General features: G+C 40.3%; 1 protein-coding gene across 2 annotated transcripts in view; it reads right to left on the reverse strand.

Annotated features, from left to right (window-relative positions):
- The window catches only part of adcy8 (adenylate cyclase 8 (brain)), a 247,827-nt gene that overhangs the window by 19,571 nt on the left and 212,746 nt on the right, over window positions 1–15,510 (reverse strand). For both annotated transcript variants that reach the window (XM_020467285.2, XM_020467284.2), the window contains 2 exons: window positions 12,945–13,117; window positions 4,184–4,262 (listed from right to left, as the gene is read on the reverse strand). In XM_020467285.2, the coding sequence (XP_020322874.1) occupies window positions 4,184–4,262; window positions 12,945–13,117 (252 nt within the window). The remainder of the gene's footprint in view (window positions 1–4,183; window positions 4,263–12,944; window positions 13,118–15,510) is intronic.

Raw genomic sequence — 15,510 nt, forward strand, 5'->3', positions numbered from 1 at the left:
ACTTTGTTAAACCAAGACCCCTGAACTCTCGTGTATTTTCTGCATAATGCAATGACATGGGCAACGACCATGTAACGCAAGAAGTGCGCTGGTTATCAACGGACAAATTATTGACATGTTTTTTTTAATTGAGAGACGAGTTTAAAGTTTTATTTACTTACCGATATCTGAACAAGAGAGCCTTATCAAAATTGCAACAAGCGGTTCTGTGAAAATGTAATTTAATCACAAGCCACTGCCAGATTTCTGGACAGGGCTGCGCTCATAGTTTCTAGCCTTGGCAAATCGCACCGTTAAGACACTGATGCCCTTTACAACCACGTACCTATGAGAGAGTGGATTCTCGGTCTCACTAGCATGAAAACTAAACACAGGCACAGACTTTGTGTGGAAAATTATTTAAGACTGAGACTCTCTCCAATACAAACCAACATTGCAGAGTTATGTGCATCCTTTCAAGCACACCCTTCTCATTAACCCGTGGTGAGTTATTCACAATTTTTGGTGAACAAATAAGGTTTTATATGTAAGATTGCTAAATAAATAGCAAAATTATTGATTATTATTATATTATTATTTATGCCCTGGTCCTATTAGAGCTCTTTGTCACTTCCCACGAGCCGGGTTGTGACAAAAACCCACACTCATTCTTATGTTTTTAAATGTATCGTATAGTGTGTGTGGCAGGCTTACAATGATGGGTCTAGAGTTTCAAGTTTATTGGTGTCCACATCACCAACGAACTATCATGGTCCAAACACACGTGAAGAGGACACGACAAAACCTTTTCCCCCTCAAGATTTGGCATGGGTCCCCAGATCCTCATAAAGTTCTACAGCTGCACCATCGAGAGCATCCTGACCGGTTGCATCACCGCTTGGTATGGCAACTGCTCAGCATCTGACTGTAAGGTGCTACAGAGGGTAGTGCGTATGGCCCAGTACATCACTGGGACCAAGCTTCCTGCCATCCAGGACCTCTATAAATAGGTGGCGTCAGAGGAAAGCTCATAAAATTGTCAGAGACTCCTGTCACCCAAGTCATAGACTTGTGCTGCTACCGCACAGCAAGCGGTACCGGAGCTCCAAGTCTAGGACCAAAAGGCTCCTTAACAGCTTCTACCCCAAGCCATAAGACTGCTGAACAATTAATTAAATGGCCACTAGACTATGCACAAAGTGTCATGCACAAAGTAGATGTCCTAACCGACTTGCCCAGAAATTTGTGGTGGTTGAAAAATGAGTTTTAATGACTCCAACCTGTGTGTGTGTGTGTGTGTGTGTGTGTGTGTGTGTGTGTGTGTGTGTGTGTGTGTATATATATATATATATATATATATATAGGAATTAAATGACTCCAACCTGTGTGTGTGTGTGTGTGTGTGATATATATATATATATAGGGGATTGAAAATGTGCAGATAATTACATCGATAGAAGCCACAATCTATCTTCAATATTAAAGCTGATCTACACCCTAAACACATTTCATAAATATATATATATATATATATAGGGGATTGAAAATGTGCAGATAATTACATTGATAGAAGCCACAATCTATCTTCAATATTAAAGCTGATCTACACCCTAAACACATTTCATAAATACAATAAAATAAAATAAAAAGCTGCTGAGGGAAAATCCAGATACATTGTTTGCTGATCATACCCTAATTGGAGAAAATAATACAATCTCTGACCTGCTCTTCTACACTGAGCACACTGCAGTATTCTGCCTCATTTAGGCACTTTGGGCATGTTAGAAAGAGAGGAATGGTCGACATCTTGACTCTGCACCATTGACACCTACAACAATGGCACCGTAATGATTCAAGGCCTAGAAGCTGAACTTGTCCTCCATATACATGAGTTTCCATCACTGAAAGAGCTAGCATACACCTTGAAAGAGAATGGGACTCTGATGTCAGTTAATTCTAAAAGTCCCCCCACCCTCATATCTAACTAAGTCAACCTAGCAGACATGGAGAGTTACAACCTATCCCATCTGTCCCAAGCCTTTGGGAGTATCTCCCCAGTGGAAGTAGAGGTGAATGAGATTAATGGTGGGGTGCCAGTTCTGAGGCAGGATAAGGAAGAGCTGAGAGAGAAACTGGCAATGGTTGAGAGCATCATGAGGAGAGAGGTAGCTGACATCAAGGAGGAGCTACAAAGGAAGTTGTCAGCAGTCAACAGAATTGCTACAATACAGAGACACCATCATCCACACTCTAAGAGAACAACTGGAACCTACTACAACCCTCACATCCCCTCATCGGCAGTACAACTTCTTCTCAAAGTGAACCTCAGGAACTCACACAAGAGGTCAGTAACCAGACCCAGAACAACTCATCCTCCCCAAGATTCTCACATCACAGCCCCAGAGCCCCAGCGCCAGCAGGTGCCATGCCAGGAATACAACAAAAGGCCACCTGTGGTCTCCACCCCACTCCACCCAAAGAACATCACTCCAGACACTACATTCCACAACAGCAGCACACAGGCAGAGCACTCTATGGCCTTCATTTAATGAGAAATTGCCTGGTATGTTAGTCAGAAAGCTATAGTGCCGAAACAACAAGTGCCATGAAAAGTCTGTCAAGCAACAAATGAAATGGCGCCAAACATATTATAATTCACACAGGTGCTTATGATTTGATGGCAATGAGAGGAGAAGTAGCTCCTGCAATGCAGCAAGTGGCAGCTCGAGGTGCAAAGATGCCCTTCCACATTATACAGAGCAACAACGCTGAGCTGTCTAGAGGCTTTGTCACAGTGCTGTATCCCTCAGGGCAGTTGCATTGGGCCGTTACTCTTCTCTATTTTTACAAATAATTTGCCACTTGTCTTACATGAACCTAAAATGATGCTGATGATTACACACTTTACACATCAGCACCTACAGCCAGTGAGCTCACTGAGACTCTTAGCAAGGAGTTACTATCAGAATGGGCAATTAACAATAAACGGGTCTTAAATACATCTAAAACCAAAAGCAATGTACTTGGAACAAAGCATTCTCGTAGACCTACACCTCAACTTGGAGTTGTAAATAAAGTGAGTGACCATTGAACACGTTGGAGAAGTTAAACTCCTAGGAGTAACATTGGATGGTCAGTTATCATGGTCAAGTCATGTTGACAAAGTTCTTGTGAAGATGGGGAGGGGTATGTCTGTTGTAAAAATATTTTCTGCATTTTTGACACAAAGATCAACTGTACTGTTGTTTGTCTTTGCTTAATTGAGCTGTTCTTGCTATAATATGGACTTGGTCTTTTACCAAATAGGGCTATCTTCCTCACAACACAGATTATTGGCTAAAAGGCAATAAGGAAAGAAATTCCACAAATCAACTTTTAACAAGAGTTTATTAGCAGGGGCTTTGTCAAATGGTTTATTCAGCCCTGGTCTGTGGTCTGTGTATAAATATCCAGCTACCTTAATTGTAGTGGAGTAACGAAGCTGGTACATCTGACTACATTCTGTCCATATTGATTTCATCTACATGTAAGTTTATCTAGAATTTGAAAAAAGGTCATTTGATTTATTTCTATAAGAATATACAACCACATACAGTATATCATTTTTTTAAATACTGTGATTATTATTCTTATCAAAGATTCCTTTTCATTTGGCACACAGACCATACCGATCATATGTATAACTTTACATGTGAATCCTTCCAGTTTTTCAGGTAGAAGCTGTCCTGTAAAGCATTAATTCCGAACCCACGACTTCGTCTCTCTGCCTTATCCATGCATCTAAAAACGTAACAGACGCCTTGACTCAACAAACCGACAAAGCGCTAAAATCAAAGAAAGCCATTGACAAGAGTGTCTCAATGACATTGAAGATCTTCAAATGGGGGCATTTCTTTTTTTCTATTTCATATGGCAACAGTACAAAGGACGTTGAATTATTCTCATCTCCCATCTGTCTCTGACCAGCGCAGACCAAGTGATCAAAGAGATCAAAGGATGCTATTCAGTAGATTGAGCTGAAAAGAAATGTGTCCTCCTCATCAGCTGCTGACTCTGTATATACCAGGAAGCACTTTTTCACATCTATCACACCCATAGTGCATAATTGGTTCTGTTGCAAACCCATAACAGCTAATGTGTCTTTATAATAGGATTAGCTAATAACTTAATAATTACATTAGTGAATATGCAAAAATCATCTTACCTGCTGCCCGTGGTAAAATACAGCAAGGAGGAACATAGCCATCAGAAGCAAGGAGGTCTCTTTAGTCCCAAGGAAGTTTCTGTGGAAACAAAACAGTTTCTATTGCAACAATACGTTTTCAAAATAATTCTACTTAGGGAAAAAAGTTACAGAATAGTTCAAGTAGAGTAGCCAGAATGCAATCCAAGACGTATTGTAAAATAGCAAAAGAGTGGGTAATGTTCCCGACGTTCACAGGGAATCGCAGTCACAGTAAACACTATGCGGATGTCGGCTCAAGTTAAGGCCAAGTGCAGTCCGCTTCCCTACAACGCGCCTGTACATTTAGTGTGTTCACTCAGACTACTCCACTATCACATATTTACAGTACAACATCCATGTGTTTGTGTGTTTAGAGTGCTTGTCTTATGTGTCTGTGCCTGTGTGTGTGTCTATTCACAGTCCCTGCTGTTCCATAAAGGTGTATTTCTATCAGTTTATTAATTGATTCTACTGCTTGCATCAGTTACCTGATGTGGAATAGAGCTCCATGTATCCATGGCTCTATGTAGTACTGTGCGCCTCACATAGTCTGTTCGTGACTTGGGGATTGTGAAGAGACCTTTGGTGGCATGTCTTGTGGGGTATGCATGGGTGTCCGAGCTGTGTGACAGTAGTTTAAACAGACACCTCGGTGCATTCAGCATGTAAACACTTCTTACAAAAACAACTAGTGATGAAGTCAATCTCTCCTCCACTTTGTGTACATTTAATGGCGAGCCATATTGCCCTATTCTTAGCCAATTGTAATTTTCCGAGGTCCACCTTTGTGGCACCTGACCACACGACTGAACAGTAGTCCAGGTGAACAAAACCAGAACCTGTAGAACCTGCTAAACTTACTTCTCCCCATCGTAGCTACTGTTGTATCAACATGTTATCACCATGACATTTTACACTCCAGGGTAACTCCAAGGAGCTTAGTCACCTCAACTTTCTCAATTTCCACAATATTTATTACAAGATTTAGTTGAGGTTTTGGGTTTAGTGAATGATTTGTCCCAAACACAATACTTTTTTAAATATTTAGGACTAACTTATTCCTAGCCACCCATTCTGAAACTAACTGCAGCTCTTTGTTAAATGTTGCATTGATTTCAATAACTGTAGTTGCTGAAGTGTATAGTGTTGAGTCATCTGCATACATCGACACACTGGATTTACTCAAGGCCAGTGGCAGGTCATTAGCAAAGATTGAAAAAGTAAGGGGCCTAGAGAGCTGCCCTGGGGAAATCCTGATTCTACCTGGATTATGTTGGAGAGGATTCTGTATAGGGGGCAGCTGTATAGGGGGCAGCATTTTCACTTTTGGATAAATAGTGTGCCCAATTTCAACTTCTTGCTACTCATGCCAGGAATATAAGATAGGCATATTATTAGTAAATATGAATAGAAAACACTCTGAAGTTTCTAAAACTGTTTGAATCATGTCTGTGAGTATAACAGAACTCATGTAGCAGGCAAAACCCCGAGGACTAACTGTTCAGATTTTTATTTTTGCCTCTGTCTGTTCCCTGAGTTGTCATTGCCATGGGATATTTCTTAGGCACCTGTTTTCAGTTCCTACCACTTCCACTGGATGTCACCAGTCTTTGGAATTTGGTTGAGGTTATTCATTTGTGCAATGAAGAAGAAGCACATCCAGGAACAACGTTACACTATTGAGAGTTTCACAAGACGTAAACAGGAGCATGGTTTGTTTACTTCCTGTATTGAAAACAGATTGCACCGTCTACAATTTGATCAATTATTAACGTTTAAAAATACCTAAAGTTGTATTACAAAAGTAGTTTCAAATATTTTGTAGTGATGTTGCGTTTTTTGGCAGCTGTTTTTTTCTGGATCAAACGCGTCAAATAAATGGACATTTTGGATATATATGGACGGAATTAATTGAACAAAAGGACCAATTGTGATGTTTATGGGAGATATTGGAGTGCCAACAAAAGAAGCTCATCAAAGGTAATGCATGTTTTATATTTTATTTCAGCGTTTTGTGTAGCGCCTGCAGGGTTGAAATATGCTACTCTCTTTGTTGACATTGTGCGGTCATAAGATAATAGCTTCTTATGCTTTCGCCGAAAAGCCTTTTTAAAATCTGACATGTTGGCTGGATTCACAACGAGTGTAGCTTTTTAAAAATTTGCCGCGCTGCATTTCCCTGTTTTTTTTCCAAGTGGCACGCAACAGTCCCCTATACCATAAGAAGTTAAAGAACAACCTCCATGTTCTGTTAGACATGCAACTCTTTGTCCACAATATAGCAGGGGGTGTAAAGCCATAACACATGTGATTTTCCATCACCAGACTATGATCGATAATGTCAAAGGCTGCACTTAAGACTAACAAAACAGCTCCCACAATCTCTTTATCATAAATTTATCTTAGCCAATCATCAGTCATTTGTGTAAGTGCCGTGCTTGTTGAATGTCCTTCCCTATAAGTAAAGTCTGAAAGTCTGTTGTCCATTTCTTTACAATAAAATAGCATCGTATCTGGTCAAACACCCTTTTTTACAAAAGTTTACTAAGGGTTGGTAAAAGGCTGATTGGTCAGCAATTTGAGTCAGTAAAGGGGGCTTTACTATTCTTGGGTAGAGGAATTACTTTTGCTTCCCTCCACGCCTGAGGGCACACACTTTCTAGTAAGCATAAATTGAAGATATGACAACTAGGAGTGGCAATATCATCCACTATTATCCTCAGTCATTTTCCATCCAAGTTGTCAGATCCCGGTGGCTTGTCATAGTTGATAGACAACAATAATTGTTTCACATCTTCCACACTTACTTTACAGAATTTAAAATGACAATGATTGTCTTTAATAATTTTATCAGTTATACTTGGATATGTAGTGTCAGCGTTTGTTGCTAGCATGTCATGCCTAAGTTTGCTCATCTTGCTAATGAAAATATAATTAAAGCAATTTAAAATATCAGTCGGTTTTGTGATGAGTGAGCCATCTGATTCAATGAATGATGAATGATTTTCCTTTATACCCAAAATGTCATTTAAGGTGCTCCAAAACTTTTTGCTATCATTCTTTATGCTTTGTTTCATAGTGTAGATTCTTCCTTTTTATTCAGTTTAGTCACATGATTTCTGAATTTGCAGTATGTTTGCCAATAGGTTCTGCAGCCAGACTTACATGCCATTCCTTTTGTCTTATCCCTCTCAACCATACAATTGTTCAATTCCTCATCATTCCATGGGGATTTAACAGTTTTTTAGTCATTTTCTTAATGGGTGCATGCTTATTAGTAACTGGAATAAGCAATTTCATAAATGTGTCAAGTGCAGTGTTGGGTTGCTCCCCAATACACACTACAGACCAGCAAATATTTTTTACATCATCAACTTAATAATCACTACAAAACGTATTGTATGACCTCTTATACACTATATTAGGCCCAGCCTTTGGAACTTTGGTTTTCCTAGATAAGGCTACTATAATGTGATCACTACATCCGATGGGTTTGGATACTACTTTAAAGCAAATTTCTGCAACATTAGTAAAGATCTGACCAATACATGTTGATGATTTCATTCCTGTGCTGTTTGTAACTACCATGGTAGGTGACTGATAACCTGCACAAGGTTGCAGGCACTAGTTAGAGTTTGAAACTTTTTCTTGAGTGGACAGCCAATCAATATTTAAATCACCCAGAAAATATACCTCTCTGTTGCTTTCACATATATTATCAAGCATTTCACAAATGCTATCCAGATAGTGACTGTTAGCACTTGTTGGTTTATAGCAGTTTCCCACAATAATGGGCTTTAGGTGAGGCAGATTACTGTAGCCATATTACTTCAACATAATTTAACATGAGATCCTCTATAAGCTTTACAGGAATGTGGTTCTGAATATAAACAGCAACACCTCCACCTTTGCATGTCTGTCTTTTCTGTAGATGGTATAACTATGTATTGCTACCACTGTATCATCAAAGGTATTTTCTAAGTGCATTTCAGAGATTCTCAGAATATGAATGTTATCTGTTACTAGCAAATTATTGATTTCAAAAACCTTGTTTCTTAAGCTGTATGTTAACGTGGGCTATTTTCAGCACTTTTCTGGCATACCTGATTATTTTCATTGCATTACTGGGAAATGTAGCAGACATTCTCATGTTATTTATGTTAGTGCAGTGTGAGCTGCACACAGTGGACATCCTACTAGGGCACACCGCCTCAATGCTAACAGTATAACTCTGGTTCACATGATTACTGCATACAATAGCTATAGGATCAGCAGAGACATTCAGGGAAGTAAGAGGCACATAAATTAGGTTACTTACATTGCATCTTCCAATGCCCCTGGGATAATATACATTTGCTGAAGCATTGTGACAACTCAGCAACACAATGGAAGGGATTAACTGAGCTGGGCTTGGGTCATTGATAAGTCATTGTCTCAACGCAGCCTTATAATGCTGTGAAAGGATCCAGGAACCCAAATGATTTGGGTGGATCCCATCCTCCTTATAATATGAGCTTTGTTTCCAGAAGGTATCAAAATTGTCATTAAATGTTACACCCACAGAGCTGCAAGTGTCTCGTAGCCAGTTATGGAGGGTAAAAGGTCTGCTGAAACGTTGAATGCCACAATTTAGGGAGGTCACAGGACAGATATTATGGGGCATTTGTTGGTGTCAAGCAGAGACCCAATCAGTTCTTGAAAATCCATCTTCAGCTGTTCTGAGCTGCCCTTCATAATGTAGTTGAATCCCACATGAACTATGACAGACTCAATTTTCTTATGTCAATCTGCTTTCAAACATTTTGCAGACACTCCAGTTCGCTTAGCAGCATGCCACTGCCTTTGGTTTGTACGACTTGTGACATGGGACCAGCGCTGATTGAAACAATCCTCTTGCTGTTCTCCGTCTACTTCACTACAAGATGGAGGAGAAGCAGGTGGAGACGACTTCTTTGGCAGGCAAGATCCAGGAAGCACAGGCCATTCGGATAAGGACATATGACTCAATTGCAACCTAGCTAGTTGGCAGCGGGTGTTGACACAAACACTTATGAACAAAATAAAATCAAACAAATAAAAACTTTGGAAACAACAGGCCGAAACAACAGGTTGAGGCGCAGGAGGGATCGGAGCTCGTGACAGGAGTTCGTGGAGCACATCAACAGTCAAAGATCAACATATTGTATGTAAAGGCCTCTATTTTGAGATATTCAACGTTTCTGAGATGCCACCATGCCATAGTAGAGCTTCAGTGTTTTACGGACAAATACTTGGAAGAAGTGGAAAAAGATTGTAACTCAATGTCTGAGAGTCATTTAGAAGGGAGCTTTTAGCCTGCTGTCGCAGACTAAATGGCCTCTTGGAAAATAAAAAAAGATGTATGAGTGTGTTACTCCACTAACTAGCAGATGTAGAGTGGAGACACCAGGAGCAAGGTTGGGCAACTGGCAGCCTGCGGGCAGTATGCGTCCCAAGGGTCCCCCTTTTGTAGGCCCTAATACACTACCGCTCAAAAGTTTGGGGTCATTTAGAAATGTCCTTGTTTTTGAAAGAAAAGCACATTTATGTCCATTAAAATAACATTAAATTGATCAGAATAGAAACTGTTGATGTTGTAAATGACTATTTTCGCTGGAAACGGCTGATTTTGAATGGAATATCTACATAGGCGTACAGAGGCCCAATATCAGCAACCATCACTCCTGTGTTCCAATGGCACGTTGTGTTAGCTAATCCAAGTTTATCATTTTAAAATGCTAATTGATCATTAGCAAACCCTTTTGCAATTATGTTAGCACAGCTGAAAACTGTTGTGCTGATTAAAGAAACAAAAAAATTGACTTCTTTAGACTAGCATTTGTGGGTTCAAATACAGTCTCAAAATGGCCAGAAACAAAGGACTTTTCTGAAACTCGTCAGTCAGAAACTGAAGATCTCATCAACACTGTGTACTACTCTTTTCACAGAACAGCGCAAACTGGCCCTAACCAGACTAGAAAGAGTAGTGAGAGGCCCCGGTGTACTACTGAGCAAAAAGACAAGTACATTAGAGTGTCTATTTCGAGAAACAGAGGCCTTACATGTCCTGACCTCGCAGCTTCATTAAATAATACCGCAAAACACCAGTCTCAACGTCAACAGTGCAGAGGCGATTCCGGGATGCTGGCCAATTTATCAGCAGTGGATAAAGATGGAAAAAGTGAAAAATGGAGACTTGCGAGGTAAAATAGTACAGGCGGTAGACAAGAAAGAGGCGTCGAATAAAAAACTGGCCGTATCTGAAGGGAATGCCCATATATTAAATTAATAAAAGCAGGAATTGGCTATTGCGCTAGAAAAGAGTCAAAACCTAAACCAGGAATAAGAGGAAGTCCTTGAGGATAGACAAAAACAAATAAAACAACTCAGGGTTGCGCTTCAACAGTATCAAAATATGTGGAGGAGTATCCTCCGCCGTTCGTCCCATGCTATAAGGTGACAACAGGTCACATCTGGAAGCCACCATTATACCTCTCTCTTAAAGAGAAAAAAAGTGTCGTATGGGTTGCGAGAGGCAGAGGACATGTGCATTAAGAGTCCAGATATAGTAGTATTAAATCAAATCAAATTTTATTTGGTCACATACACATGGTTAGCAGATGTTAATGCGAGTGTAGTGAAATGCTTGTGCTTCTAGTTCCGACAATGCAGTAATAACCAACAAGTATTCTAGCTAACAATTCCAAAACTACTACCTTATAGACACAAGTGTAAGGGGATAAAGAATATGTACATAAAGATATATGAATGAGTGATGGTACAGAGAGGCATAGGCAAGATACAGTAGATGGTATTGAGTGCAGTATATACATATGAGATGAGTATGTAAAGAAAGTGGCATAGTTAAAGTGGCTAGTGATACATGTATTACATAAAGATGCAGTAGATGATATAGAGTACAGTATATACATATACATATGAGATGAATAATGTAGGGTATGTAAACATTATATTAGGTAGCATTGTTTAAAGTGGCTAGTGATATATTTTACATCATTTCCCATCAATTCCCATTATTAAAGTGGCTGGAGTTGAGTCAGTGTGTTGGCAGCAGCCACTCAATGTTAGTGGTGGCTGTTTAACAGTCTGATGACCTTGAGATAGAAGCTGTTTTTCAGTCTCTCAGTCCCAGCTTTGATGCACCTGTACTGACCTCGCCTTCTGGATGATAGCGGGGTGAACAGGCAGTGGCTCGGGTGGTTGTTGTCCTTGATGATCTTTATGGCCTTCCTGTGACATTGGGTGGTGTAGGTGTCCTGGAGGGCAGGTAGTTTGCCCCCGGTGATGCGTTGTGCAGACCTCACTACCCTCTGGAGAGCCTTACGGTTGTGGGCGGAGCAGTTGCCGTACCAGGCGGTGATACAACCCGACAGGATGCTCTCGATTGTGCATCTGTAGAAGTTTGTGAGTGCTTTTGGTGACAAGCCGAATTTCTTCAGCCTCCTGAGGTTGAAGAGGCACTGCTGTGCCTTCTTCACGATGCTGTCTGTGTGGGTGGATCAATTCAGTTTGTCTGTGATGTGTACGCCGAGGAACTTCAAACTTACTACCCTCTCCACTACTGTTCCATGTTGATAGGGGGGTGTTAAGTATTAAGAGTATTATATAGTATATATATATATATATATATATATATATCGTATTAAGTATTAAGAGTCCAGATATACTATCCTTACTGGATAGTGGATCAGCATGATCTAGGTTATCATAGAAATGTGCGCCCAGTACGAACACACGGTTACATTTTATCCGGGACAAATTGTACCATGGGAGTATAACCCTATTCCTGATGATGCATATCCCCAAGTATGGATCAAAATTCAGCATCATCAGCCACTGAGCATGAGCGAAATACATAATATTATGAAAGAGGCACCGGATCCAGTAAAAAAGGGATTTATCAGTTTCCTGAGGAAAGAGGATTGAATTTTGGGGTTTCATGCTGGAGATTACGATCATATTGAATACTCGCTTTGCCAGGAGCCGTGTTGCCAACACTCTCACAGGAACATCGAATGTCGGCTTGGTCCTCTGTACACGAAGCATGTGACTCGGGGATAGCAAATTACAAAATTTAGGGATTCTTCACCACCCCATGGGAATATATTGTTTCGAGTGTGAGTAAAATTAGTAACTGTACACAGGTTCCGAAAGAAGGAATGTGTGATTATGTGGATCGGATGGATGATGCATTATGTACTAATCTGACAATGCGGGATAGATACGATCAAAATGTAGGAATTTGTACGTCTGCTTTGATGTCAGGCTTGAAACCTGTCATTAAAACAGCTATTGTGGGGTTAGTGGACCAACATGCGATGAAATAGTACAGGCGGCATTGAGATGGGAATCTAATTCCGCTCACTTCGCAGCCGTGCGAGTGGTTAATACAGCCACAGTGAAAGTCACTAACAGTAGTTTCAATTGCCAATGTAAGACAAAGAAACAGAGAGAAAAGGGTAGCGAGCTTGTGCTAAAACACTAGCTCCCTGTGGGGCCATCAAAAGCAGTCTAATGTCAAGATAAGTACCACGACATTTGTCGTGTATCCATCTACGTACTGTATAACAAATTCCCAAATGATTGGGAAAGGTACGCACCATCTTAATTGACTAAATTATTGTAGATAATGCCTATATTTAGGAGCAAACAATTGAAGGCATTTTGGTGTTAAGATACACTGTAATGTTACATCACTCACTCTGTGTTGTGGTGGACATAGTCGTAGCGTAAAAACAGGGAGGTGTAGAAGGCTTCAGTGAGTAGGGAGTAGATAGCAATCATGACCAGGAGCACAGCGAGCTTTAGGACCGAGTTCAGTCGCAGGAACACCGCGCACGTCACCATGGCGAGCACCCCCGTGAACACAAAATACTGTGGAGGAAAACATTGACATACACAACACTTAAAGGGGTAATCTGGAATTGGTACATACATTTTTGGACTTTTAAATACATTTTATATAGCCATTCGTTCTTGAAGAATATAACTATAAATGCCACATGAGCTTAGATTGTGATGTTGTACTGCACCTCAAAGGCCAAAATATAAGCACGTTTTACTCCATTGTTTGTAAATAGCCATAGCCGAGGGTAGATGCTTGGTGGTTGGGGTGCAGAGATAAAAAAAACATTTGCAGGACTAGTAAAGGCCCAGTGCAATACTTTTGTAACTAAAACAAATATATAATCAAACGATATATACAGTGCGTTGCAAAAGTATTCATCCCCCTTGGCTTTTTCCCTACTTTGTTGCATTACAACCTGCAATTTAAATGGATTTATATTTAGATTTAATGTAATGAACATACACAAAATAGTCCAAATTGGTGAAGTGAAATGAAAATAATTACTTGTTTAAAAAACAAATAAGATCTGGTGCAACCAATTACCTTCAGAAGTCACATAATTAGTTAAATAAAGTCCACCTGTGTGCAATCTAAGTGTCACATGATCTGTCACATGATCTCAGTATATATACACCTGTTCTGAAAGGCCCCAGAGTCTGCAACATCACTAAGCAAGAGGCATCACCAAGCAAGCATCACCATGAAGACCTAGGAGCTCTACAAATAGGTCAGGGACAAAGTTGTGGAGAAATACAGATCAGGGTTGGGTTATAGAAACCATTCAGAAACTAAATACATTATTTAAAAAATGGAAAGAATTTAGCACCACAACAAACCTGTCAAGAGAGGGCCGCCCACCAAAACTCGCGGACCAGGCAAGGAGGACATTAATCAGAGAGGCAACAAAGATACCAAAGATAACCCCGAAGGAGCTGCAAAGCTCCACAGCGGCGATTGGAGTATCTGTCCATAGAACAACTGTAAACCGCACACTCCACAGAGCTGGGCTTTACAACAGAGTGGCCAGAAAAAAATAAGCAAACACGTTTGGTGTTACCCAAAAGGCATGTGGCAGACTCCCCAAACATAAGGAATAAGGTACTCTGGTCAGATAAGACTAAAATTGAGCTTTTTGGCCACCAAGGAAAATATCTGGCGCAAACCCAGCACCTCGCATCACCCCGAGAACCCCATCCTGTGGGGATGTTTTTAATCGGCAGGGACTGGGAAACAGGTCAGAATTGAAGGAATGATGGATGACGCTAAATACAGGGAAATTCTTGAGGGAAACCTGTTTCAGTCTTCCAGAGATTTGAAACTGGGACGGAGGTTCACCTTCCAGCAAGACAATGACACTAAGTATACTGCTAAAGCAACACTCACATGGTTTAAGGGGAAACATTTAAATGTCTTGTAATGGCCTAGTCAAAGCCCAGACCTCAATCCAATTGAGAATCTGTGGTATGACTTAAAAATGCTGTAAACCAGCGGAACCCATCCAACTTGAAGGAGCTGGAGCAGTTTTGCCTTGAAGAATGGGCAAAAATCCCAGTGACTAGATGTGCCAAGCTTATAGAGACATACCCCAAGAGACTTGCAGCTGTAATTGCTGCAAAAGGTGGCTATACAAAGTATTGATTTTGGGGGGTGAATAGTTATGCACGCTCAAGTTTTCTGTTAGTCTTAGTTCTTGTTTATTTCACAGGAAAAAATATTTTGCATCTTCAAAGTGGTAGGCATGTTCTGTAAATCAAATGATACAACCCCCCCGAAAAAAATATATTTTAATTCCAGGTTGTAAGGCGAAATAGGAAAAATGCCAAGGGGGTGAACACTTTCGCAAGCCACTGTATTTATTATATTATTGTAATTTTTTCATTCCGATTCTCCAGGGGTGCTTCAGCACCCTTAGCACCCCTACTTCCTGCAGCTATGTTAATAGCTGCATGAATTCTCCTACCCTTCCTTTCAGCTGTCCCAGATTTCCCCTTTAATGAACATTATACAGTAGAAGGGCACAAAAAAAGTTAAGTTCAGGAAATTAAATTATTTTATTTAATGAGCTGGAAATTGCCAATTCATTTATATTGGGATTTTGATTTCAATGTTGTAAATTAAAGTCCTATTCATTTCCTGAGTTGAAATGGCATTGACGCAAGCCACGGACTTGAGTGATGAGAAGATATACATAACATGACCAAAAGTATGTGGAAACATGCTCGTTGAACATCTCATTCCAAAATCATGGGCATTAAAATATGGAGTTGGTCCCCCCTTTGCTGCTATAACAGCCTCCGCTCTTCCGGGAATGCTTTCCACAATATTTTTGGAACATTGCTGCGGGTACTTGCTTCCATTCAGCCACAAGAGCATTAGTGAAGTCAGCCACTGATTAGGCCTGACTTGCATTCAGTGTTCA

Source organism: Oncorhynchus kisutch, linkage group LG30 (genome assembly GCF_002021735.2).
Source record: "Oncorhynchus kisutch isolate 150728-3 linkage group LG30, Okis_V2, whole genome shotgun sequence".
Classification (NCBI taxonomy): domain Eukaryota; kingdom Metazoa; phylum Chordata; class Actinopteri; order Salmoniformes; family Salmonidae; genus Oncorhynchus; species Oncorhynchus kisutch.